Source organism: Canis aureus, chromosome X, assembly GCF_053574225.1.
Source record: "Canis aureus isolate CA01 chromosome X, VMU_Caureus_v.1.0, whole genome shotgun sequence".
In the NCBI taxonomy this organism is placed as follows: domain Eukaryota; kingdom Metazoa; phylum Chordata; class Mammalia; order Carnivora; family Canidae; genus Canis; species Canis aureus.
In genome coordinates this window covers 79,574,027-79,601,308 of record NC_135649.1, presented here as the reverse complement: position 1 = coordinate 79,601,308, position 27,282 = coordinate 79,574,027, and the positions used below count along the sequence as shown (strand labels likewise).

The 27,282-nt window shown below is 45.7% G+C and overlaps 1 protein-coding gene across 10 annotated transcripts in view; it reads right to left on the bottom strand.

The window, feature by feature from the left end:
- Positions 1-15,055: 15,055 nt before the first annotated feature.
- The window catches only part of KDM5C (lysine demethylase 5C), a 32,040-nt gene continuing 19,813 nt past the window's right edge, over positions 15,056-27,282 (bottom strand). For 6 of the 10 annotated variants that reach the window (XM_077887345.1, XM_077887346.1, XM_077887350.1 and 3 more), the window contains 14 exons: positions 26,709-26,828; positions 26,401-26,595; positions 22,653-22,834; positions 22,436-22,560; positions 22,156-22,303; positions 21,434-21,539; positions 20,396-20,754; positions 19,642-19,780; positions 19,008-19,187; positions 18,724-18,861; positions 17,954-18,553; positions 17,608-17,686; positions 17,285-17,484; positions 15,953-17,181 (listed from right to left, as the gene is read on the bottom strand). In XM_077887345.1, coding sequence (XP_077743471.1) covers positions 16,819-17,181; positions 17,285-17,484; positions 17,608-17,686; positions 17,954-18,553; positions 18,724-18,861; positions 19,008-19,187; positions 19,642-19,780; positions 20,396-20,754; positions 21,434-21,539; positions 22,156-22,303; positions 22,436-22,560; positions 22,653-22,834; positions 26,401-26,595; positions 26,709-26,828 — 2,934 coding nt within the window. In that variant the 3' untranslated portion in view covers positions 15,953-16,818. Of the gene's footprint in view, positions 15,923-15,952; positions 17,182-17,284; positions 17,485-17,607; positions 17,687-17,953; positions 18,554-18,723; positions 18,862-19,007; positions 19,188-19,641; positions 19,781-20,395; positions 20,755-21,433; positions 21,540-22,155; positions 22,304-22,435; positions 22,561-22,652; positions 22,835-26,400; positions 26,596-26,708; positions 26,829-27,282 lie in introns of those variants that run through there. The other 4 variants (XM_077887347.1, XM_077887348.1, XM_077887354.1 and 1 more) reach the window with 2 other exon arrangements.

Sequence of the window (27,282 nt, the reverse complement as noted above, 5' to 3'; positions counted from 1 at the left end):
TATACAACTCAGCAACCACAAAAAAAACCAAAACAAAACAATACCAATCTGATTAAAAAATAAGCAGAAGATTTGAATAGATGTTTTTCCAAAGAAGACATCCAAATGGCCAAAAGACACATGAAAGGATGCTCAACATCACTTATCATCAGGGAAATGCAAATCAAAACTACAATGAGATGATCACCTTAAACCTGTCAGAATGGCAGTCTCTTCAATAAACGGTGCTGGGAAAATTGGACATCCACATGCAGAAGAATGAAACTAGACCACTCTCTTTCACCATACACAAAGATAAACTCAAAATGGATGAAAGATCTAAATGTGAGACAAGATTCCCTCAAAATCCTAGAGGAGAACACAGGCAACACCCTTTCTGAACTCGGCCACAGTAACTTCTTGCAAGATACATCCATGAAGGCAAAAGAAACAAAAGCAAAAATGAACTATTGGGACTTCATCAAGATAAGAAGCTTTTGCACAGCAAAGGATACAGTCAACAAAACTCAAAGACAACCTACAGAATGGGAGAAGATATTTGCAAATGACCTATCAGATAAAGGGCTAGTTTCCAAGATCTATAAAGAACTTATTAAACTCAACACCAAAGAGACAAACAATCCAATCATTAAATGGGCAAAAGACATGAAGAGAAATCTCACAGAGGAAGGCATAGACATGGCCAACACGCACATGAGAAAATGCTCCGCATCACTTGCTATCAGGGAAATACAAATCAAAACCACAATGAGATACCACCTCACACCAGTGAGAATGGGGGAAATTAACAAGGCAGGAAACCACAAATCTCGGAGTGGATGTGGAGAAAAGGGAACCCTCTTACACTGTTGGTGGGAATGTGAACTGGTGCAGCCACTCTGGAAAACTTGTGGAGGTTCCTCAAAGAGTTAAAAATAGACCTGCCCTACGACCCAGCAATTGCACTGCTGGGGATTTACCCCAAAGATTCAGATGCAATGAAACGCCGGGACACCTGCACCCCGATGTTTCTAGCAGCAATGACCACAATAGCCAAACTGTGGAAGGAGCCTCGGTGTCCATCGAAAGATGATGGATAAAGAAGATGTGGTTTATGTATACAATGGAATATTACTCAGCTATTAGAAATGACAAATACCCACCATTTGCTTCAACGTGGATGGAACTGTAGGGTATTATGCTGAGTGAAATAAGTCAATCGGAGAAGGACACACATTATATGTTCTCATTTATTTGGGGAATATAAATAATAGTGAAAGGGAATAGAAGGGAAGGGAGAAGAAATGTGTGGGAAATATCAGAAAGGGAGACAGAACATAAAGACTCCTAACTCTGGGAAATGAACTAGGGGTGGTGGAAGGGGAGGAGGGCGGGGGGTTGGGGTGAATGGGTGACGGGCACTGAGGGGGGCACTTGACGGGATGAGCACTGGGTGTTATTCTGTATGTTGGTAAATTGAACACCAATATAAAATAAATTTATTTTTAAAAAAAAGTTTGGACTTGGGTGCCCTACAAGCCCTCATTCCTCAGGCTAAATGTCTGATTTGTATGGAAAATTATCAAGAGAAGCAACAATGCTAAGCAGATGCTTCCAGGTTAAAATATCCAAGAAAATATTTTATTAATTATCTTTTATTATGGACCAATCACAACGTTAAAGAGAAATTGCAAGAACAATATAGAGAACTTCTTTTCCTGAACCACTTGAAAGCAAGTTGCAGACCTAGTTGCACACCCATCACTTTTAAATATTTTCGTGTGCTTTCTATAAATAAGGACATTCTCCTACATAATCACAATAAAACCATCAATGTTAATATATCACTACAACCTAATCCTCATATTTCATTCAAACTTTACCAATTTTCCTAATAATGTCTGTAATTTATAGCAAAAGGACCCAATCCAGGATCATGCATTACATTTTTATGAATATTTTGAAACAAATAAATTTGTGTAGTGAGACCACAGTGATAAGGACACATAAAGGCTTTGCATCTAGAGTTTGTTCTAAAAACCCTGAGATTCTAGTAATACATTTTTAAAAAAGATTTTATTTATTTATTCATGAGAGACACACAGAGAGAAAGGGAGAGAGAGAGGCAGAGACACAGGCAGAGGGAGAAGCAGGCTCCATGCAGGGAGCCTGATGTGGGACTCAATCGTGGGTCTCCAGGACCAGGCCCTGGGCTGAAGGCGGCGCTAAACCGCTAAGCCACCTGGGCTGCCCAATACATTGTTTTATTTATTGTTTTATACAGAGGAATCTTTATCTGTAAGAGTCTGCCTTTTGATCTGATTTCCATGGGGAATGGTACTGTTGGTATGATGATCTAATTAAAATACAAGGTACTAACATCCCACCTGTTTTTTTATCTTTGTTTTAAGACAAAGGATTAGAACATAATCCTAATGTTTATGGTTTACTGTTTCATAAGTGTGTGAGCTGATCCAAAGAAAGAATATTTTCAAAAATTTGTAAGTAAAAAATCAAAATATTTTTTTCCATGAAGCATTCTCACCTGGTAGATTGTGGAAAAAAATATTAGCTGTCTTTTTTTGGTCCCTGAATATACTTTATAGAAACTTGAAGGGATGCCTGGGTGGCTCAGCACCATCCTTGGCTCATCCCTTGAGCATCTGCCTTCGGCTCAGGGTGTGATCTCGAGATCTGGGATAGAGTATCACATCGAGCTCCTTTGCGGGGAGCCTGCTTCTCCCTGTATCTCTGCCTCTCTCTCTGTGTCGCTCATGAATAGATAAATACAATCTTAAAAAAAAAAGAAAAGAAACTTGGAAGGACTAGGGCACCTGGGTGGCTCAATGGGTTAAGTGTCTGCCTTCAGCTCAGGTCATGATCCCAAGGTCCTGGGATTGAGCCTCACATCTGACTCAGTGAGGAGCCTGCTTCTCCCTCTCTTACTCCTCCTGCTTGTGCTTTCTGTCTTTCTGTCTCTCTGTGTCAAATAAATAATTTTAAGAAATAAAATCTTAAAAAAAATTTGGAAGGGCCATGTGAAAATAGATTAATGTGCACTGACAAAGATTTGATTTTCTTTTCAAAGCAAAAATTCAACTTTGGAAAAGTGAGGTTAAAAAAAAATCATCCCCCACTGGGTGTTATTCTGTATGTTGGTAAATTGAACACCAATAAAAATTATTTTATTAAAAAAATCATCCCCTGGTAATGTTGCTATTATAGTTTGAATCATAAAGAAAAAATTGAAATAAGTAGAGTAACATCTGTGAATAACTTGAAGAAAGAATAAGTATTTTTAAAGTATTAAAATGTTCAACTGGATTTAAATTATTTCAATAATGAAATAGAAATTCTGGCTAATAAAAAAGGTCTCCTTTTCTTTTTTTTTTTTTTTTTTAAGGTCTCCTTTTCCATTTACAAGTACCTACCTCTACTTGAGAAAAAAAGCATTTCTCATTAATAGCAACAATCAAGATTTTGAAGAAGTCATTAGTAAAAAGTCCTGATCAGGAACAGTGTGCATATTCCAGCATGAAACCTTATGTAAAATGTATATTCACAAAAGATACTCGATTATATCATTAAAAATGTGAAAATACTTAGATATTTATATAAGTTAAAGATTTACTATCTTCTTTAATACTGTGTATTTTTTGTAATAATTATGTATATTTTTAAAGATTTGTTTATCTTTTTCCTCTTTTTTAAAAAAACTAGTTTAAATTCAATTAGTTAACATATAGTGCATCATTAGTTTCGGATGTAGAGCTAAGTTACTCATTCATTGCATATAACACCCAGTGCTCATTACATCATGTGCCCTCCTTAATGCCCATCACCCATTTACTTTGTCCTCTGACACACCTCCCTTCCAGTAACCCTCAGTTTGTTTCCTTTAGCTAAGAGTCTCTTACTGTTTGTCTCCCTCTCTCATTTCATCTTTTTTGTTTTTCCTTCCCTTCCGCTATGATCCTGTTTTGTTTCTTAAATTCCACACTTGAGTGAAACCATATAATTGTCTTTCTCTGACTGACTTATTTCCCTTAGCATAGTACCTTCCAGTTCCATCCATGTCGATGCAAATGGTAAGATTTCAGCCTGTTGATGGTTGAGTAATATTCCACTATATATATCCCACATCATCTTTATCCATTCATCTGTCAGTGGACATCTTGGCTCATTCCATAGTTTGGCTATTGCGGACTTTGCTGCTATAAATATTGGGGTGCGGGTGCCCCTTTGCATTACAACATTTGTGTCTTTGGGTAAATACCTGGTAGTGCAATTACTGGGTCATAGGGTAGCTCTATTTTTAAAAAAGATTTTGTTTATTTATTCATGATAGACACACAGAGAGAGAGGCAGAGACATAGGCAGAGGAAGAAGCAGACTTCCGGTGGTGAGCCTAATTCGGGACTCGATTCCAGGACCCCGGGATTAAGACCTGAGCCAAAGGCAGACATGCAACCACTGAGCCACCCAGGCATCCCATCTTTTGCCTATTTCTTGACTGGATTACTTGTTTTTGGGGTGTTGAATGTGATAAATTCTTTATAGATCTTGGATACCAGTCCTTTATTTGATAAGACAATTGCAAATATCTTCTCCCATTCCTTAGGTTGTCTTTTGGTTTTGTCAAATGTTTCCTTTGCTGTGCAGAAGCTTTTTATCGTGATGACATCCCAATAATTCATTTTTGCTTTTGTTTCCTTCCCTTTGGAGATGTGTCTAGCAAAAAGTTGCTGCAGCTGAGGTAAAAGAGGTTGCTACTTGTGTTCTCCTCTAGGATTTTGATGAATTCCTATCTTACACTTAGGTCTTTCATCCATTTTGAGTTTATCTTTGTGTATGGTGTAAGAAAATGGTCCAGTTTCATTCTTCTACATGTGGCTGTCCAATTCTCAACACCATTTGTTGAAGAGACTGTCTTTTTCCATTGGATATTCTTTTCTGCTTGGTTAAAGATTAGTTGACCATAGAGTTGAGGGTCCATTTTTCTGGGTCCTGTTCTGTTTCCACTGATCTATGTGTCTGTTTTTGTGTCAGTACCATACTGTCTTGATGAGATGGAAGAAAGAGAAATTAAATAATCAATCCCATTTACAACTGCACCAAAAACCTTAAGATACCTAGAAATAAACCTAACCAAGAACTACAGAACACTTATGAAAGTAATTGAGGAAGATGCAAAGAAATGGAAAAACATTCCATGCTCTTGGATTGGAAGAACAAATATTGTTAAAATGTCTATTCTACCCAGAGCAATCTACACATTCAATGCAATCCCTAACAAAATACCATTGACATTTTTAATGGAGCTGGACGAATAAGTCTAAAATTTGCAATGGAACCAGAAAAGACCCTAGCCAGAGGAATGTTGAAAAAGTAAATCAAAGCTGGTAGCATCACAATTCTGAACTTCAAACTATATTCAAGCTGTAATCACTTATGTATTTATTGGAGAGAGAGAGAGAGAGCAATCACATGAGGTGGGGAGGGGCAGAGCGAGAGGGAGAGAGAAACTTTAGCAGACTTGGAGATGAGTGCAGAGACTGTTGCAGGGCTTCATCCCATGATCCTGAGATTGCAACTTGAGCCAATACCGAGTCAGACCCTTAACCAAATGCACCACCCAGACACCCCTTATCATAACTATATAAAATAAATACAAAGTAGTACATGTTTTCATCAAGCCCATTTCCCATCCTTTTTCAATACCCCATAACTCCTCTGAGGTAGAGCCATAGCCACAGCCAGGGTCATGTCTCACACCAGCTATGAGAACCCATGATGCAGGGGCCTGTGGAAAGGAGCAGCCCCGGGCGCTGGGCACCCACTCTGTGTTTGTCTGTATTCATTTTTCAAGAAATATGATTCAAAAAAATACATAAATAAATAAATACATACATAAATACATAATCTCATTTACTTCTCACAATAACCCTCCATGATAGGTACTATAATTCAGCTATTCTCCTTCAATATAAACATGTGGGAACTGAGACTATTAGAGATTAATTTGTGAAAAAAATTACATAGCCAATAACTGGTGGAGGCACTATTTGCACTCAGGCAGTTCAGTAGTTCCTGGGTGGGTGGTTCCTCCTCTGAGTATGCTTTTATGTGCTTGCTCTTTCTGGGCCCCTTTATGCTCCCTTTGGGCCTCAGATTTTCATCTGCAATGCTTGTTTGTGAGAGGATCCTATATTGAGGCTGTCCCAGGCCTAGCTATAGGTTGTACAGATGACCACATAAGCCACATAGCGGGACAGGCCCAGCTGGGGACACAGGTCTATAGTTAAGGGAAGCAAGGAGTAATGGAGGCACCAGCTCCTGCTCCAGCCCAACCCTAATCCCTAGTCTAGGGGAAAGGTCTGGCCTTTTACCAACCCCCTATGTGGAGCTGATCATAGGACAACACAATGGATACCATTATGGGGGGAAGGTCCTTAGAAGAGAATGAGACCTGAATAGCAGGAAAAGGGCAGAAAAGTGTTCAATACCAGCAGCACCTCCTGGCAGTAGCTGAGGAGATGACATGGCCAGAGAGGAGACTGGCCCAGAAGCCATCTCCAGAGCTTGAGCCTTTCTAGCCAGTCTCATCTCCCAACCCCTCTGCACCTGGTCCTTCCTCTCAGACCAAGGCTGACTCTTGGCACCACCTCCAAACCCCATCTAGCTCCATTTCGCATATTTTGCCACTACCGTGACTTCAGACCACCCCTTAACTCTCCCAAGTCCCTACATACATCCTGCAAGATCCAAATCTAATCCCAAACCCTCTAGGAAACCTTATAGTGCCTAAGTTTCATCTCCTTATAAACTGAATGACTGATTTCCCCCTTTCCCATTTGCCATTCTCAGGGAATCAAGCTAATGTTTTAGTGTATAACCTTTTTGTTTGTACGTGTTCTGGTAAAGTATACTGTTGTGTTTGCATGTATTTGTAATGTATTGTGAAAATGAAAAAGGGAGGGGTACTTGGGTGGCTCAGATGGTTGAGCATCTGCTTTCGGCTCGGGTCATGATTTGCAGATCTTGGGACCGAGCCCTGCATTGGGCTCCCAGCTCAGCAGGGAGTCTGCTTCTCCCTCTGCCTTTGCCGCTCCTCCTGCTTGTGCTCTTTCTTTCTCTCTCTCTCAAATGAGTAAATTACAGAGTTGTTTGACCATCATCACAATCTAAGTATAAAATATTTTCGGGACACCTGGGTGGCTCAGCGGTTTGGCGCCTGCCTTCAGCCCAGGGCGTGGTCCTGGAGACCGGGATCGAGTCCCGTGTCGGGCTCCCTGCATGGAGCCTGCTTCTCTCTCTGTGCCTCTCTCTCTGTCTGTGTCTCTGCCTCTCTCTATCTCTCATGAATGAATGAATGAATGAATAAATAAATAAATAAATAAATAAGTAAATATTTTCATCACCTCAAAAAGAAAACTAGCATCCATTAGTAGTCACTCCCCATTGCCCTCCAATCTCTCCCCACCACCTTCCTAGGCAACCACTAATCCATTTTATGCTTCTGTAGATTTGCCTATTCTGGACTTTTCATTGAAATGAAATCATGAAATATGTATCTTTTTTGTCTGACTTCTCTCACTTAGCAAAATGTCTTCAGGGCTCATCCTTTTATATAGCATGAGTCAGTCCTTCACTCATTTTTATTGACAAATAATATTCCATTCTATATGGATAGATCATATTTTACTTATCTATTCATCAGTTATGGACATTTTGAGTTATTTCCATTTTTATTTGGCTATGATGAAAAATGGCAACAATGTATTGTAAGGTATATATTCAAGAGACTGAGTAGGACTTCTATCAACCTCAACTACCTCACAGCACTACATGGTGTTCAAATACCTTATTTTTCCTGTCTACTCACCAGCGATGGTCACCTAGGTTACTTCTAATTCTTTGCCATTCCACAAATTTTGTTGTGATTCACATCCTCCAACATGTCTCCTTATGCACGTTTGGGAGAATTTCTTTGGGATATATATCAAGGAGTGGAATTGTGGGTTCATAGAGTATATTCTTTCTCTTTTTTCCATAGAGTATATTCTTAATTTGACTAAGCTTTCCAAAATGGCTGCAGCATCTGCACTCCTATCAACAGTTCATGAGGATTCCTATACACACACACACAAACACACACACATACACCTCAACATTTGGCCTTATTTCACTTTAAAATTCTTTTCACCAGTCTAATAGGTTTTAAATAATCTCTATTTTTAAGATTTTATTTATTTATTCATGAGCGACACAGAGAGAGAGAGAGAGACAGAGACACAGGCAGAGGGAGAAGCAGGCTCCCCATAGGGAGCCCGATGTGGAACTCGATCCCAGGATCCCAACATCACAACCTGAGCTGAAGGCAGATGTTCAACCACTGAGCCACCCAAGCATCCCTTTTTAAAAAAGATTTTATTAATAATATTTTTTGAGATTTATATTTATCTGATAGCTACTTAGTTTGGGCATTTCTTCATGTGCCTTTTTATATCCTTTGTAGACCTGTTTGCACCTGAAGGTATTGTCAAAGCTTGCCCTCTGTGAGGGCTACACTGATAGTCCCAGTACTGTGGGAAGCCTGGACCCAAACCAGGGCTTCTATACTCTATACTGTGAGGAACTTGCATGCCTTCCAATCTTTGGTTTCTTGACCTGTTCAAACTAGCTTCCCTAACTCTGATCCTCCGAATCACCTTCTTTTCAAAGTCTCCCTTTGGATCAAGACCACGGTAAAGTCACTATTCATACCTCTCTACTGACTCTGAGAATGCAACTCCTATGCCCTTCACACACCTCCAGTCAGCCCTGTGTTTATTCAGAAGCTATCTTTCCCTCCCCAGAGCCAACCCTTTATCAGAATACCCCCATAGACACCCCACTGTCTAAAATCCCCTGGTAAGATGCTGTGTGGAGTCCTTTCAGGGGAAGGAAGCACTGTAGAATCTGTCAGTGGAGCAGGGAATAAAGGAGGTTTCACTCCTCTCAAGACCGTGGTCTACTTACCTAGAGCAGATCATGAGGAAAAAACATGGGACACCCTCTCCTCAAGGACAGGGAGGTGTGTGTGGATGATGGAAGAACTTCAGAAGAGGCTAGGGCCTGTCAGGAAACCACTAGGAAGGAGGCAGTGGGTGGTACAGCCAGGGGAGGGAGAGAGGTAATTATGACCTAGAAATGGCTTTTGGAAAATGACGGTTATGGCCCTCTGGGTACCTCCAGGGTCTGCCCCTCCCTCATCAGCCTCAGCATCCAAACTCTTTCAGATTAGGCTCAAAGGCAGGCTCTTTGGTATCTCCCCACCATCTTTCTCTCACACACAGATTCCTGCCCTTATCATGGCTGCCTTCCTCTATTCTCCTTATCTGAACCACTTTCCCCCACCCCTTGCCCCAGCATCCCACAAAATTCAGATCTCACCACAGGTTCTGTAGGCAACTTTCCTGGGCCCAAGTCTCCTTCCCCATCTCATCTCCCTTTCCAGGAAAGAAAGGAGGGACCTCTGGCAGAGGCCCAAGGGGAGGAGGTTGGAGCTGGAACATGAAGTGGGGGCGGGGGGAGTTGCGTGTCCTCCAACACTGCCTTGAAGCTGCCATCTTTCTGGAGGTCACCATCTGTGGGGCTCTCAATTCAGAGCTCTCTCCACCTGCCTCAAAGACCATAGCTCTATAAAGTATTCTCCACCTCATGTCCCTCCCACCCTACTTCCGATGTTCTAGTTATTCCCAAGACAAGCTGAGCCCTGTTGTCTGGTCTCCAGGCTTAGCTACTGTTGAACCTTCAGGTTGATTCTCCTCTTTATTCTTATAATCGGGCAAACTCCTGTTCATCTCTCCAAATAGCTCATCACCACCTTCTCCATGAGATCTACTCTTACCCCCTACTCTCAGGCACGGAAAAATGGAAATATTAGCTACAAAAAAATAGTGGGTATGGGTCCAACTTCATTCTTTTGCATATGGAAATCTAGTTGAACCATCACCAACTGTTAAAGACACTGTCTTTGCCCCATCGAATTGATTTGGTACTCTTGCACTGAGTAATGTATAGAATTGCTGAATCATTATATTGTATGCCTGAAGCTAATATAACGCTGTATGTTAATTACATTTCAATTTTAATTAAAGAGAACCACTTCTCCATTTGACTTTGTTCTTCTTGGCATGTTCTTCTTGGCAAATTGGCATTTCCATGTTTCTGCAAAAAGGCTGTTGGAATTTTTAAAAAGATTTTATTTTTATTTATTTATTCATGAAAGACACACACACACAGAGGCAGAGACATAGGTAGAGGGAGAAGCAGGCTCCATGCAGGAAGCCTGATGTGGGGATCCATTCCAGGACCCTGGGATCAAGACCTGAGCCAAAGGCAGACATGCAACCACTGAGCCACCCAGGCATCCCAAGGCTGTTGAAATTTTTAAAGAGATTGTGTTGAATCTGCATGTTAGTTTGGATAGTATTGACATCCTAACAATATAGTCTGCCAATCCATGAACACAGAATGTCTCTTTTAATTTCTTTCAACAACGTTTTCTAACAAGTCTTTGGCCTCCTTGGTTACATTTATTTTTAGGTATTTCTTTTAGATGCTATTGTAAACGGAATTGCTTTCTTAATTTCATTTTTGGATTGTTCATTGCTAATGTATAAAAGCAAAACTGATTTTTATGTGTTGATCTTGTACCCTGCAACTTTGCTGAATTTATTAGCTCTATGCCTTTTCTGCCACTCTTGCATTCCTGTGATAAATCCCGCTGATTATAGTGTATAATATTTTTAATATACTGTTGAGTTTGGTTTGCTAGTATTTTGTTGAGGACTTTTGCATCTACATTCTTAGGGATAATTGATCTATAATTTTCTTTACTTGTGATGTCTTTATCTGGTTTTGGCAGGCTCAAACTTTTCTCTTTTTTTACATTCCCTCACTCACCTCCCCTCTGGTAACCATCAGTTTGTTCTCTATAGTTAAGAGTCTGTTTCTTGGTTTGCCTCTTTCTCTCCATTTTTTCCCCTTTGCTTGTTTTTCTCTTAAAATTCCACACATGAGTGAAACCATATGGTATTTGTCTTTCTCTGACTTATTTCCCTTAGCATTATACCTTAGCTCTATCCATGTTGTTGCAAATGGCAAGATTTCATTCTTTTTTATGGCTGAATAGTATCTTAGGGAGGGTGTGTGTGTGTGTGTCTCACTTCTTTTTCTTCATCCATTCAACTATTGGTGGACACGTGGGCTGCTGCCATAATTTGGCTATTGTAAGTAGTGCTGCTATAAACATAGGGGTGCCTGTATCCTTTTAAATTAGTGTTTTTGTATTTTGGGTGTAAATACCCAGTATTTACTACTTTGTTGAGGATTTTTGCAACTATACTCATGAGAAATATTGGCCTGTGGTTCTCTCTTTTTTTTTTTTTTTTTTTGTGGTGGGTGTCTTTATCTGGTTTTGGTAACAGAGTGATACTGGCTTGATAGAATGAATTCGGAAGTTTTCCTTTTCTATTTTTTGGAACAGTTTGAGAATAGGTACCTATTAACTCTTCTTTAAATGTTTGGTAGGATTTGCCTGTGAAGCCCTCTGGCCCTGGACTTTTCCTTCTGGGGAGTTTTTTGATTGGTAGGGTCAAACTTTTCAATATGGGGGCACTTATCAGCAATCCTGGATATACTGCTAGCTGAAGCAGCTAGGAATATTTCTAAGATTTGTTCCATTGATTGATTGAAAGCTGTACTCAGCAGTAGCCTGTGTTAAATGAGGTAAAGATGCCAGATATACAATGTAGAGGGAGGAATCTCTAAATGCCAAGGGTATTGATAGCATAGTGGTGAATGTAGCTGCTCTCCAAATATTTAGGGCAATAAGAATGTTGGTGTTAACTCATCATGTGTAACCCATTTAACTCACCTTCTGGCCATGTGGACATTCCTCTTACAAGGGCTTTGAGAAATACATTATGAGGTGCAGCAGAGACTAGCTAGGTAGTCATTAAGCCTGTTTCCTCTTCCTATTCAGACTACATTTTCCAATGTCCCTTGCAGTTGAGTATGACCTAATCAAGGAACTTCCATTTGCCGAAATGGATTTCAGACTTGCTATAAAGCAGGGACTTCCTTGTGTCTCCCATTTCCTCCCTTTCTGAACTGAAATGTCTGTAGTAGTTATCCTGTGCCTGTTTCACCATTGCATCTTGGGTGTGTTGGAGACTGATAACTTGTGTCATAAGTTTCACAGATCTACAGGTGGAGAAAAATAGTACTCAAGGAGCCATACTTAAGGAATACACACGGAGCCATGTTCACACCTGGTCCTGATTTAGAGGGGATCCTGGACTTTGAGGTGATGCTGAAATGAAGTGGGAATGCGTGAAAGGGATGCAAGTCACTGGGGGCCAATGAACTACAGTAATCAGTTTCCAAGGTGGCACCAAGGATCTTCACCTCCTGGTATTCGCACCCTTGTGTAATCCCTTTCCCTCGAGTGTGGCCTGAACCTAGTGAGTTACTCCTAATGAGTGGAATATTGCAAAAGTGATGGGATGTCACTTCAGAGATTGGGTCATGAAGACTTTTCATCCTGCACTCATGCAATTCTCATTTCACTTGACTGGCCTGATGAAGCAAGTGGCCGTGTTGTGAGCTGCCCTATAGAGAGGCCCACAAGACAAGGAACTTAGGGCAACCAACAGCTAGTGAGGAACTGAGGCCCTAGTCCAAAGACCCTCAAAGAATTGAATCCTGCAAACACCCACGTGAGTGAGCTTGAAAGCAGATCCTTCCCCATTTGAGCCTTGAGATGACCGTAGCCCTGGCTGACGCCTTGACTGCAGCCTGTGAGGCCCCAAAATTGGAACCCAGCTAAGTCGTGCCCAGATTTCTGACCTACAGGAATTGAGATAAATGGCATAGTTTTAAAGCCACTAAATTTTGGAAATAATTTGTTACTCAACAATACTTCATGAATATAGGCAGGCATGAAGGTTATGCCCAAGTTCAGCAATATGGACTTTTACCTACCAAGGCCAATCTGGCTGTAGCATTGCTGAGTTCCCACCTGCCAGTGACAGAGATCGATAACGAGCCCCCGCTACCTAGTATTTCCTGGGTGCAGGCTGATTACTTTGGACCCCTTCTATCATGTAGCACAGAGCAGTATGTTCAGAGATTTGGTGGGAATCCTGGCTCTGCCAGGCTGATATGCCCACACTAGGCCTATTCTTCCAGGGGTCTGTTTCCCCACATGTCCTACAGGAACTTTGTGAAATGTCTTACGTGGGGCTGGCACCCAAGAGGGAGTTCACAAGGAACTGCTCCCTTCCCTTTCCTAAGAATGTCCCAGGGATAGGGTTCGTGTCTGTCTTGAAACTCCTCCCATCAACAATTTCAGGACTTCTGAGAAGCATGGTCAGTGCCTGCTCCTTTAGGCCCCCAGTGACCATGGACCTGGACCCTAGACCCCACCTTCATAGGTTAACACCTTTACCAGTGGGGTTTACATAGTGCAAAGGGAATAGAGTTCATATGCAATGGGGCTTCAGAGGTTGCTCCTGTCTCCCTCCTTCTGTGCAAGACAGAGGACTTGGGCCTGGGCCTTGCTTTCCCTCCAGGAGCTCCCAGGAGAGACAGACCTGTTAATCCCAGAGTGTTTCAGACACCATGTAAAGCACAGTTGGAAGCACTAGGAGGAAAGGTGTCAGTTGGGCCTGAGAAGACTTGGGGTAAGTCCCTAATGGAAGTGAGGTCTCTTCCCACCTTTGCCACTTGCAGACCCGGGAGCCATCCTGAGCCATGTTTGGGAGGATGCAACAGCAGCAAGGAGGTGTCACTATAGAAAATTACTTCAAAGTGAAGATACTCTCTTCTTCCTGGATCCTTTTTTCCATCTCCCACTCATCTGCCCCCTCTCCCCAACCCCTCCCCAACACATCACTCCTCCCTTTCTAGGTGAGTGCCTGAGAAAGGGGGACATATATGCCACCAATGAGCTTTCTGAAGAGGCCACGCTTGACCTAGGTCTTATGGGATCAGAGTTAGGGTGTCACCCGTAGGACTCTCCAGATGTAGGTCCACTGTGAGGAATGGGACAGGCAGTGCCAAGATGGAAAAGGTTGTCTGCCGACTGCTGAGGGCCAGGTCGTACCCTAAAGGACCCGTCTGGGCCCAGCACTTGCTGGCCTGGAAGCTGCTGCAGGCCACAGGTACCCTTTTTCCTCTCCTGTTGGGCCACTTCTAGGGGTAGACAGCCTTGGGGTGGGAATGGTAGTAAAGTGCTGAGCCTGAGCCCCTTCCTTGTCCATCATAGCTCGCAAGCCTGTCTCTTCTGAGTTGTCTCCTCCAACCCTGCTTTCATGATCAATTCCAAACAGGTGGGCAGGTAAAAAGCCAGCCCTTCCCCCCTAGATTGGGGCCTGGGGTTGAGCTGGATCCAGCAGGGGTGTGTTGGCCCCTGCCTCCCTCCCCTTGACTTATACAGCCCAGTGTCTCCTGACCAGAAGACTAGAGGCAGGGCTGGCCAGATCCTCCCACCAATCAAACCTACCAGAAGAGGGTGGGCCTTCTCATTCATCACTAGGTTCCTATCAACCGGAAATCTTGGGAAGGGGGAGAAATGGAGCAAAATGAAGCCATTAAGCGAGCACTCAAGATGAGAAAGGGCAGAGTACTGATAGTTCCTGATCTAGTCCAACACCTTCATTTTCCTGACTCTGGAAGTGCCTGGGTGGCTCAGTCAATTTTGAGTGTCCAACTCTTAGTTTCGGCTCAGGTTGTGACCTCAGTCAGGGTCCTGAGATCCAGCCCCATGTCAGGCTCCACAATCAGTGTGGAGTCTGCTTGGGATTCTCTCCCTCTGCCCCTCCCCTCTACACACAGAACCACACATACTGTCTCTCTAAATAAATGAAATCTTAAAACAAAACAAAACAAAACAAAAAAAACCAAAAAAAACCAGCCCAGATGGGGGGAAAATCTGTCCAATATAAAGATACCATTCATATCTATACTTAAAAGTGAACTCACCTTGAAACAATTATGCTAAGTGAAAGAACACAGTCACAAAGGATCACAAATTGTATGATTCCATTTATATAAAATGTCCAAAATAGGCAAATCCATATAGATTAGTGGTAGCCTAGGGTTGAAGGGCCGGGGAGGGGGGTGATGCCTAAGGAGTGTGGTTTCATTTTGAAATGATGAAAAAACATTCTAAAATCTTTTGCATTAATGGTTGCACAACTAGAATTATACTAAAAGCCACTGAATTGTATATTTTAAGTGGGTAAACTGTAGGATATGTAAATCATATCACAATAAAGCTGTAAAAGTGAACTTGGGCTGCAAATGACCATAGATCTGAGTTTTAGTCTCCATTCACAGGGGCAGAAAAAACCCTTTAGGGTAGAGAAAAGTCAGGGAAGCCTCCCCAAACATGGCTTATGGGTCGGACAGGAAAGCATTCCAGAAAGAATGAGATCATAAATATAATCTTGATCCTAAGGGCAATAAAGCATCACGGATGGTTTTAAGCAGCAAGAGTGACATGATGAGATCTGTACTTTGGAAACATCCCTCTAAATCACTGAATTTTACATTTAAAAACAGGTAAATGTTATGATGTATAAATTATGTCTCAATAAAGCCAAAACCAAAAATCCCCCTGGGGGCAGGGGGCATGAGGACAGACCAGAGGGCATAAAGTTGGAGGGGGCTATGGCAGAAGCTTAGTTGCGAGGTTGTCAGGCCCATCTGCTGGAAGATGGGGAAAACTGGTCTGGGGATGGGTAGGGGAGCCTCAGGATGTCTTGCCCACAGGTAAGGAGAACCTGGTAGAACTTGTTTTCAGAACCCAGAGCTCCCAGGCTTCAGCCCTAGTGCTCCCGCCAGCACTGCAGCTGCTCCACTGACAGGTGATGGAGGCACTGTTCTCCCCCTTCAAAGAGAAATGCACTTCAGAAACATATTTCCAAAAAATGTTGCTAAGGGTTTTATTTCTAACAAGAGGAAAATAATAAAATAAAATTAAAATAGGCTTCAGTTGGAACCAAGTTTCTTGTTTCTTTCTTTTTTTTTTTTTTTTTGAACAAATTAATTACACACCAACAATCTTCTTTTATTACAACATGAACCCAGGAGGAGGAAAGAAGACAGGGCAGGACAGGGAGAGAAGGTTGAGGTGGTTGTGAGGACAAGCACCAAAAGCTTTCTTCAGATCATAGGGAGCCTGCTCAGCTCCCCAACCAAATTCATTGAAAATAAACAACTGTGAGCACAGCTATGTGAAGTTTCCTCCTCCTGGGTAGAACAGTCAGGGGAAGGGGGGAGGAAGGAGAGAGAAGGAGAGAGAAGGAGGGAGAAAGTGGGATGGGGGGAGGCAGGAAAAGGGGAGAGGAGAAAGAGTGAGAGGGAGGTGAGGTTAGTGTAGCATGGCCTGGCCAGGGCCAGAACTGGGGAGAGAAGGGAGAGGAGTTTCCCCCAGTTTGCATATGCACTGGCCTTGTCTCTGGAATGGTGCTGGCCCAGCCCCAGCCACCCCCCTGCCCACCTGCCTATCCATCTGTCTATCTGCCTCAGGTGTCTGGGAATGCTGGTTAGAGGCTACCAGGGAGGGGGACTCCAGGGGCCGGCCCCCAGGAGCTGAGGTCTGAACAATACCTTGGAGTCAGAATATAAAAGTCAAGGGATTCAGGGATGGGCTTGGGGGGTGGGGGGTGGCCATCCCCCCTACTTGCCCACCTCCCAAGAAGCAGGCTTGATGGTCAGAAAGAGGATCCTTGAGGCCAAGGGGGGGGGTCTTTGTTGGGGGGTCTGTGCTAGGCTCAGCCACTGTCACAACTGTTGCTGAGGTGGCTGCTGTGGGCAGGGCACATGCAGCTGAGGAGACAGAGTAGAGAAAGGGGCTGAGGGGCCTGAAGTGGCCAGCGCAGGCTCCAAGCCATTCTGGTTCTCCTGGGTGCTGGGGCTGCCAGTAGTGGGCAGGGTTTGGGGGGGGCCCTCACCCCCAGTCTCCTCCTCCAGCTCCTCCTCCTCCTGGGCCTCCTCGGCCTCTGGCCCTGAGCTCCGTACCCTCTTTGGCTCTAGCTCCTCTCGGGCTGGGTCATCGCCCTCCCCACCCCGATCCACCTTCCGCCGTCGCCGCCTCTCCAATGCCCGGCCCCGTGCCCGGCTCCCATGGCGCTCTGCCTTCTCCAGCTGTGATCAGACAGGCAGAAAGAGGTGTGGGCAAGTGGTCAGGCCTGGGCTCCCTGCCTCCTTGGCCTGACCTCCTGGCCCTATCCATGATCCCTGTCCTCACCTCCAGAAGTGTGCGGATCCGCTCCATGTCTGGAGGCTGCCCGGCCTGCAGTAACTGCCAGATGCTGTGGTTCTCATCCAGGGTTACCTCAAGCAGGTCCCCTTCTAACATAAGCTCCTCCAGAGGGGCCCGGGTGGCCTCAGGCAGCTCCAATGCGGGGCCAGTCAACTGTGGCAACAGCGAGGACAGCAGCTCCAGGTCTAGGGGGTTGAGGGGACAGTCTGGGTTAGAAGCTGCTCCCGGTTGTAGCCTCACTACAGAGCCGAGGACCCCATGGGTCACTGGGGATACCCAAGAAACAGCCTACCCACACCTAGACCTACCTCTCTTACCTGAGCCTTCCCCCAGGGCTACCTTCTCAGGACTGGTCACACTATCTCCATTCTCTAGCAACCCCTGGACCTATCAAGGAGAGCAAGGATGGGTAGCGGTAACTAGAGAACCGGGCTCCCACCAACCCCAGACTCGGGACATTCTGTCTCCTGGAGGAGGAGGGCAAAGGTTGTGGCAGGGAGCAGTCTGGGGATCTGGACAGAATGCACAAGGGGGAAGGGAGGCCGGGTCAAGAAAGATCAGAAGTCAGAGAGCAGGGACAGGGCTTAGAGCCTAAATGGGGGAGGGGGCTAGGAGATGGTAATTGGAGGGCAAGAACTGGGGTGGGCAGCTCACCTTGGGCATATCCTTGCCACTACCTTCTCTGAGAGGGTCAGAGGCAGGGGCTGGAGGGTAGGTAGGGGGTTCCTCAGGTCTGGGTTCAGCCTGCAGCCGCTGGCGAAGCTCAGCCAGCCGTCCCAACAGAGCAGTCACATCCTCAGAGGCCAAAGCCTGCCTGGCACGGCCTTGCCAACTGATGGCCCTCTCTGTGAGACACTGCAGGGCTTCACCCTCAGGCAGCCGCACAGGCAGTCTCTGCAGGGCTACCAGCAGTGCCAGGATGGTCTCCAGGCGTGGGCGCCGTGAGCGCATGCACAGTGGACACAAGAATTTGGTGTCCCACTCCCACCAGGCCAGCAGTGGGGATGAGGTGGGACTGGGCCTCGGGGAGCTGAGGAGGCGGGGTACCGACACACATCGCCCATGGAACCAGTCCTGACACAGGTCACACTGCAGAGCTCCCACCCCAGCTGGCACCTGCCCACACACACAGACAGAGGTTGCAGAAGAAGCCGTGGCTGATGATGCCAGAGGACTGGGCTTGGCGGAGTTGGTGCGACGTAGCTGCAAGATGCCCTCCTTCTCCTTCTGTTCCCCCTCCTTGAAGGCCACGATCTGGTATACCCAGGACAGCAGGAGAGGAGGTCAGCAGCCCATCCCCTCCCTTCTTGGACACCCTTAACACCCTACTCCCAAACCAGGAGAAGTGAGAGGCCCAGGGAGCAAGTGGTCTGCCTACGGCTGCCCTACTCAGACACTGATCACCACAGGCCCCAGTTCCTTACCACAGAGCCTGGGTCCCTGAGGTCCTGCGCAGATAGTCCCAGAAGCTCTGTGTCAGATTTGTACAACCCCAGCTCCTTCTCCATCCACCGGCTGCGCTTGATGCTATCTGAGCCAGCATCCGCACATGGGCAGAGCACCTAAGGCAGGCAGACAGGGTGCAGATGCCTCAACTTCCCCTACCCCTCACTCCCAGTGCACCCAAAGCCCCATGTTCTCCTAGAAGCCATCTCATAGCAGCTGGGCCGGAGGCTGGAGAGGCTGTGGGTCAGGGTCCAGGCCTCACCTCTAGCAGAGTGTAGCAAGAATTCTTCTTGAGGAAGGTCTTGGAGGCCTTCTCCCTCCAGGAGTGCGCTGTCAGTACCTGCAGCTCTAGCTGTCTTAGCTCCTCCAATCCCACAGGGAGGTCCCGGCCCACAGCCACCAGGCCCTCTAAGTCATCCAAGCAGGGGTAGTGGTCACCATTCTGGGACAGGGGCAAGAGAAAGCTCAAGTCAACTTGTCAACATCCATGGATGTCATTCTGTGCTCAGCCCAGAGCTGCGAAGAGGCACCAGATTTGCGGTCTTTGGGCAGAACAGAACAGGGATCATCCTAAGGAAAGCACTCCTACAACTCCCACATTCAGTGGCTCCACCCGCATTCAGCCTCCATGACCATCAGACTGATCATTCTGTTGTGGTCTGCCTCTTCCATCCTCCCTGCCCCTATCATTCTGACCCTCTCCACAACCTCTCCACCCTCAGGCTGGCCTTGTGAGCCCTCCTCACGTTGCTTGCCGCCAAGCACGTTTTGCCTCCTCTCAATGTACTGTGCCTGCTTCTCTAGCCAACCCAACTCAGCACAGCCAAATGCATGCCAGCCCTCCTGGCAGGAGTGAAGGTCTAGGGTGGATGGTCAGGGGGCAATAGGGTCCTCACTTGGATCTCGTCCACATCAGCAATCCAGGCTCGAGCCTTAGCAAGAGCCTCCTTAAGAGCCTGGATGTTAGGCAGGTGAACTGGGATGTTTTCTGCCTCATGGATTATGGCCTCAAGCGTGGCTGGTGGATGCTTCTGCCTAAAGATAAGGGAAAAAGAGGCCTGAGTCTAGAGTGATCTGCCTGAGCAGCAGCCTGAACTGACTACCAGATATATCAGCATGGGCCCCCGGAGCTGCCACTTGGGCCTACTTGCTAGCATTCTGCCTACAGGGGGCTGCCAGTCCCTGCTTGCTCCAGACTGCACGCACCCACCCAACTTCTGCCATAGCCTTCGTGCCTCTGCTCATCTACCAGGCTATCAGCCTGTTCATGCTGCCTATACAACCGGTGTTAGTGATCTGGCACTGCAGTGTGTGGCTTCTATCAACATCTGTCCATCTGCCTGTTAGTACTTGTGCAGATGTACTTGTACTCGTGTGTGTGTGTGCCCACGTGAGCCTGTGGAGTTAGTCCACTATACATCTCTGTACCTGTCCATCCCTGCTTCCCCATAAGCTTATCTCTGCCTCTATGTATACACGGAGTTTTAAAAAAAGAGAGAGAGAGAAGCTAGGGAACTAAAAAAGGGGAAGAAAGTCAATACACCAACACCAGAGTCTGGTACCCAAGGACACCCATGGGAATCACTGTCAGCTCTTCCACTAAACTTTGAAGGTTGGGGCAGAGGAGGGAGGGGTGGAAGCTAGACCTACCTGGCCTCCAGGCAGAGGTGGGCTTTCTCCTCCCAGCGCTCAGCAATGGTCAGCAGCTCCTGCAGCTCAGCCCGGGCCTTATCGACAGCAGGGCTAGGGGCTACGCTAGCACCCGCAACCAACAGTCCCCGCATAACAGCCAGGGTGCCCCTTCGGGCCGCAGGGGCCAGCGTCCGCTTCACTTCATCCAGCCATCGTGCCTGTTCCACCTGCCGCTGGAGCTGCTGGGCCTCAGGCACCTCCACCCCAAGCTGCTGCCCCCTCTCCAAAAGGGACTGCAGTAGCCCTGGACTGGAAGGCAGTGAGGCCAAGGCTTCAAGGGCCTCAGCCTGGTAGCCCTCCACCTGTTCCAGAATACCCTACCAGGATACAGATGGAAGAACAAACTCCTCAGCTGGGGCCACTTAGAGGTCCCACCACCAAATACCTTTGCCCCATCTACCTTCTCACCCTCCAGTATTTGGGAAGAGCATCTAACACTGGCTGCGCTCTCCTCTTTTACCATGCCCTAAGACAATGGTTCCTAACACTCACTGCCTGTCAGAATACCCCAGGGAATTTGTTAAACAGATTCCTGGGCCCCACCCAGGGATCTTAGAGTATTAATAGGGTTTGGCCAGGAATCTATGGTTTAAGTCCCCAGAGGATTCTGAGGTCTAACACCAGGAGACCTCCCTGCCCTAAAAACACTCTGCTATGCTTGGCCTTCTCACAAACCCCTACATTCTCACTGGTGTCCACGGCCCTCTTCATCCCACCTCTCCTCTCCCTTAATGAATTTGACTTAGCTTTCCAGGCCCAAAGACATCCTCATTCCTTTCTCCTCTTCTACCTCCACCAGGACACCTTCCCTTGATTCCGCATCTTGTCACCTGCCCCATAAGCCTCCTCTGCCTCCTAGCTCCTGTTCCTCTCACATATGCATGCTATCTTGCCCAAACACCTTATGCTTTTTGAAAATAGCCAAGAGTGGCCTGCTGCTCAGGTCTCCCAATCCCCCTGAACCCTCATCAGCACTCTGAGTACACTCCTCCTCACCTTGACATCCCCAATCTGGTGCATGGCACAAGGCAGGTTGTTCATCTGGTCCAGAAAGGCCCGGAGCTCAGCCAGGGTCATCTGTAGACCAGCCACCCTATGGGGGCTGTGGAGTTTCACATGTGGGGTTTCAGGTCCAAGCCGAGTTCCCTCCCTCCATCTCCATGCTCAGATCCAACACCTTTCCTCATACCTGCCCACCTTGAGCTCTCCTACTCACAGTGCCCCCAACTGTCCAGGTTAGAGGGAGGGTTTTAAGATATCAGCACATTCATATGATGGGAGCAAAGAATGATGGGGGGAGGGTGGGATATAGGATATATTTGCGGGGGGGGGGGGGAGTCTAGAAATTAAATGATTGTAACAGAAGCTGGACTTTTCAACCCATCCTTTACTGTGAACTCTCTGATCAGGTTTTTGCTTCTGTGTCCTTTTCTTGTCCCTAAACCTTCCACAACTCCTCCCTGCCCACAAAATCCCTTGGCCTGTCTGAAATCTCCAGATACTGATAAAAAGAACAATTTCTAGCTTTCCCAGCACCAAGGCACTCTTCTCCATTCTAGCTGCCTGATCTCCTTGCCCTCCCAACATCTTAGGCCACCTTGCACTGCAGTGCTTGTCAGCTTCCTGCTGATGTCATCTGCTCAATGGCACTCAGAGTCTACTCCTAGGCGCGGGCTCCTCAGCAGGCTATCTGAGCCCGACACCCCCCACTGCCATACCCAGCCTCCTGGCCGCTGACTAGTCCCAGAGCCCGGGACACACAAGCCTCCGCCTCGCTCAGGCAGTTCTTTAGTCGCTGCAGCAGCTCGCTGTTAGGAAACCGCCGCTCACGGGCCTCAGACTCTAGTGCCCTCAGCTCTTCAAGGCCTGGGGAGAGAATGGAAGCAGCAAGGAGTAGGCAGTATTGAGTAAAGGGAGAGGAAGGAGGTGGGGGTGGGGGTACAGAAGAAAAGGGAAGAGAACTTGCCTGTGCAGTCCCTCCATCCCCCCATCACTCACTGCGCTTCCGCCCATCCTCCACCTCCAGGGCCACTCGAACTTTATTGGCCCAGGTGTCAAAGGACTCGGCTCGAACCTTCAGCTTATGCAGCATGGCAGGGAGCTCATCCAAGGTGTATCGATACCTGCAGGCAGACAGCAAGGAAGCACACATCTAGCCCAGCTCTCTGCATCCCTGCCTCAGCCCACTTCCTTAGTAGGCCCCCTCCCTGCTCACCGCAGGTACTGCCGGCTACTGGAGCACTTGCAGAGGTCATTGATGTGGGAAAGGCAGACAAGGCCGTCTGGGCAGTCATAGCAGGCCAGGGCTGACAGGAAGCACGTGGTCTTGCACTTGATGCACTGGCGCTCATCATCTGGGAGCAGCTCGAAAGCCTCTCGCTCAGCTTCTGTGATGCCCTGGGGGCAAATTCAACCCACACACATTATACAGAATCAGAACGGGGTTGCAGATATGGCCCTGTCTCTGCCACAGCTGAGCCCTGCGTTAGACTCTAATAATCTGGGTTGAGAGTTGTGGAGGCCAAACTCCACAGAATAGACTACCTCTGTGAAGTTCAAACTCTCGAAACTGGGGAAATCGGATGAACCAGGGCAAGATCAGTGTGGGCTGAGAGGAAAAAAAAAATGAGGTAAGATTCAGATCAGCAGAAAGGGCCTTTAGGGTAAGAGAGGGTGAGGAAAGTGATGGGCCAAGGCACCAGAGAGGTGGCAATATGTGGGAGTGGCCAAGAGAACTGCGTACAAGGGGAACAATGCTGGCTTCCAGTCATTCAGCGCCCAGTGTTCCAGGCACCATGCTGGCAGCTTGGCAGACAGGACACACTGCACACACATATAAAACTCACAGAAATAAAATTCTGTGCTTGTGTTCAGTGTTTAAAGATAAATTTTTTTTTCAACAACATGGCTTCCAAACCTATGCCAATCACTTCATCTGTTACTCAGATGAAAAAAAGCATTCTGTTCCAAAAATGGAAGAAAAGCCAGCTTTGCTTTTCATTATACTAAAAGACAGTATAATGCTATGCATTATGGCTAGTTGTAGGGATTTTTAAAGGGAAATTCTGGCTAAGTTTTCGTTCTATATTGACTGTAACGTCTAACCTCTGCATCAGATGAGTCCGCTGTATATTACAAATCCCTCTCTGCTACTTACTGGTTGTATGATATGGAATACATTATTTACACCTCTCTGTTTCCGTTTCCCTGTCTTATAAAATGGGAGATAATATACCCTCATTGTATTGTCATGAAGATTAACAAAGGTACGGCAACTAAGGACTTGGTAAAGTATTTTAACATTTAGAATTAGTGGAGGCACAAAAGACCCCTAAAAGCCAAAACAACCTTGACCTTGAGAAAGAAGAACAAAGCTGGAGGCATCATACTTCCTGATCTCAAACTATACTACAAAGCTATAGTCATTAAAACAGTATGGTACTTGCTTAAAAACAGACACACAGACCAGTCAGTGGAACAAAATTGAGCCCAGAAATAAACACTTGCATACACAGCCAACTAACTTTTTTTTTTTTTTTTTTTTATGATAGTTAGAGAGAGAGGGAGGCAGAGACACAGGCAGAGGGAGAAGCAGGCTCCATGCACCGGGAGCCCGATGTGGGATTCGATCCCGGGTCTCCAGGATCACGCCCTGGGCCAAAGGCAGGCGCCAAACCGCTGCGCCACCCAGGGATCCCAGCCAACTAACATTTGATAAGAGAGCTAGAAATACTCAATAGGAAAAGGACAGTCTCATCAATAAATGGCACTGAGAAAACTGAGTAACCACATATAGAAGAATGAATTTTGGTCCTTACACCACTCAAGAAAATTAGCTTGAAATGGATTAAAGACTTAACACCTAAAACCGTAAAACTCCTAGAAGAAAACAGCGATAAAGTTCCTTGACCTGTGATCTTGGCAATGACTTCTTGGATAGGACACCTAAAGCACAAGCAACAAAAAGCAAAGAGCAAAATTACGTAAATGGGACTACATTAAGCTATAAAGTATCTGCACAGCAAAAGAAATCATGAACAAAATAAAAAGGAAACCTATAGAACAGGAGAAAGTATTTGTAAACCATCTATTTGATAAAGAGCTAATATCCAAACATATAAGGAATTCGCCCAACATCAACAGCAAAAACCACCCCCACAAGCGATAAGAAAATAGGCAGAGAACCTGAACAGACATTTTTCCAAGGAGATACAAATGGCCAAGAGGTACATGAAAAGATGCTCCATGTGACGAACATCAGGGAAATGCAAATCAAAACCATAATGTGGTATCACTTTACACCTGTCAGAATGGCTATTACCAAAAAGACAAGAAATAAGTATTAGCAAGGATGTGAAGAAAAGGGAACCTTCGTGCCCTATTGGTGGGAATGTAAATCAATGCAGCTACCTGGAAAACAGTATGTACATTCCTCAAAAAATTCAAAATAGAATTACCCTATGATCTAGCAATCTCACTTCTGGATATTCCAAAGGAATCATAGACTCCTCTGAGAATTGGATGCAAGCTAGGAGCCCTCTCCTCATAAAAGTACTCAAACACACACACACACACACACACCCTCTCCTCATAAAAGTACACACACACACACAATCTTTTACAGATTTTTAAGACTATGGGGTCCAGAACCCTCCTCTAAGGTAAGAGCCAAGTATAAAAAATTTTCAACATCAGGATGAGAATACTTAGTCTTCCCACCTTGCTTTGGCTTCTTATAGTCTGGTACAACCCCAGAGTCATCATTTAATAATAGCACTGAACAGAGAGAGAAAATGATGCCTGGAAAAGACCCGGGGCTTACCAACTAACACCACAGACTTTCAACATTACCATAGCTGCAATTCTCCTTACAGCCCATGCTCATGGGAAAGTTATAAATGAGCTTTAAAATAAGAAAGTATTATCCTAAATGGACAGCAAGGGGTCCCTCAGGACGAGCATTCCTTTGTAATACTATGAAGGACTCTCACTAAGTCACTTATCTAACAGGGCAGGTGTGGAGCTTTAAGAAGGCCACTGAACTACATGAGTAGCAATCCCACTCATCTACAAACACAACTGACCACATGCTTATGAGAAATCTATTAAAGGAACACTGCCTTAAAAAGTAAAATAAAATAGGGATGCCTGGGTGGCTCCGTTGGTTAGGGGCTGCCTTCAGTTCAGGTCATGATTCCAGGGTCCTAGGATTGAGCCCTGCATCAGGATCACTGCTCAGTGGGGAGTCTGCTTCTCCCTCTCTCTCTGGCCCTCCTCCTGGCTTGTGTTCTCTCTTGTTCACTCCCTCTCTAAGTTTTTAAAAAAGAAAAAATTAATTAATTAAATTTAATTAAATTAAAGGACTGCCTTGTGTTTGGTAGTATCACCCTGGTTTGAGCTACTGAATCATTTGAATGTACTAAGATGACATTTCCTAAGAAATGTTCCATATTTCAATCTCTTTTTTCATGAATTAAAATTACGAATAAAAGCAGCTGTTACAATGCAAGTACAATTAATAGATACTTTGATGTAAATAACCTTCCTCAAGCTTTACATTTTACAGAGCAGGGAAGTGAGACCATGAGAGGTTAAGTAACCTGCAGTGGGGGTTTCATGTGCCCGTCAGTGCTGTTGGGTTATTTAAACAGATGACAAATAGCAGCGACACCAGCACTTGCTATGGGTCAGTTACTTAACAAACATAATCTTTAATCTACTTGACTATCCAAAATGATAAACATTATAATACTCATTTTTCAGATATGGATATAGACAGTGAAGTAAATTAACTTGCTCATGGCTGTTGATAAATGGCAGAGAATGGAATGTGATTTCCAACCCAGATGCATCCAGTTCTTTTTTTACTACACCCCAAGAAGAGAGGCTACATCTATTTCTTCCTTCTCCCACTTCTGCCAGGATAGGGTACCTAGTTCAGGGCACTTTCCCCTTCACCCTACCTTCTCAAGCAGAGCCTTTCGTAGGCGCCGCTCCTCTTGCACCATGATGAACATCTCCTTATGCACAGCTGCTGCCAGGTTCAGGTCCAGCTTCTCTGGGCAGGCGGCCATCTTACAGATGAGCTCCTCGTGGGAGAAGACACAGTATCTTCGGAGTCGGCGGTAGTGCTCAATGCACTGGCGACCAGCCGGCAACTGTGGGCAGATTCAAGGATGAGTGTGGCCAAGTCTGAAGGCCAGGGTGCCTCAGCTTCCCCACAACCCTCCTGCTTCTCCCTGTCAGCCAGCCCACCACACTCCAGACTCACCCAGTCAGCAGTGCAAAAGTTGACAGCCTCTGCAAAGTTGTAACCTTGGTTGAAGCCACTGTGGTAAGCACGAGGGAAGGTAATGACGAATTCTCCTGCACACTGGTTTGTGCGGACAACCTGGGGAAGAAGGCAGCCAAGGTCATGGAGACAGTTTTCCACAGTTGGGAGAAACCTGATTTAAGTGCAGGATCCTTAAGGAGAAAAAAGGAGAGCCTGAAGGAACAGTGTGAGGACAGATCCTCAGATCCTCCGATTCTAAAAGGAAGGACAACTGGCCTCTGCTCTCAAAGTTGAAGTTTACCTTGGCAGCAACAGGAAGATCTGAGTCAAAAGTAGGAAACGTACATACCAACATATTTCAACTTTCCTTGTAATTTTTATAAAAATGCAATATATCACTTTTCATTAAAAATTATTTTTATCAGTCACACATGCAGTTCCAAGAGCCAAATGTTCTACAAGATTTGTTTGAAAATCAGCAGGCCCAGGATTCTCCAATCCCCAGAGCAAATCACTTTCACCTCTTCTGATTATTTTGGCATTTACCTTAACAGCCCTAAATAAAATGCCT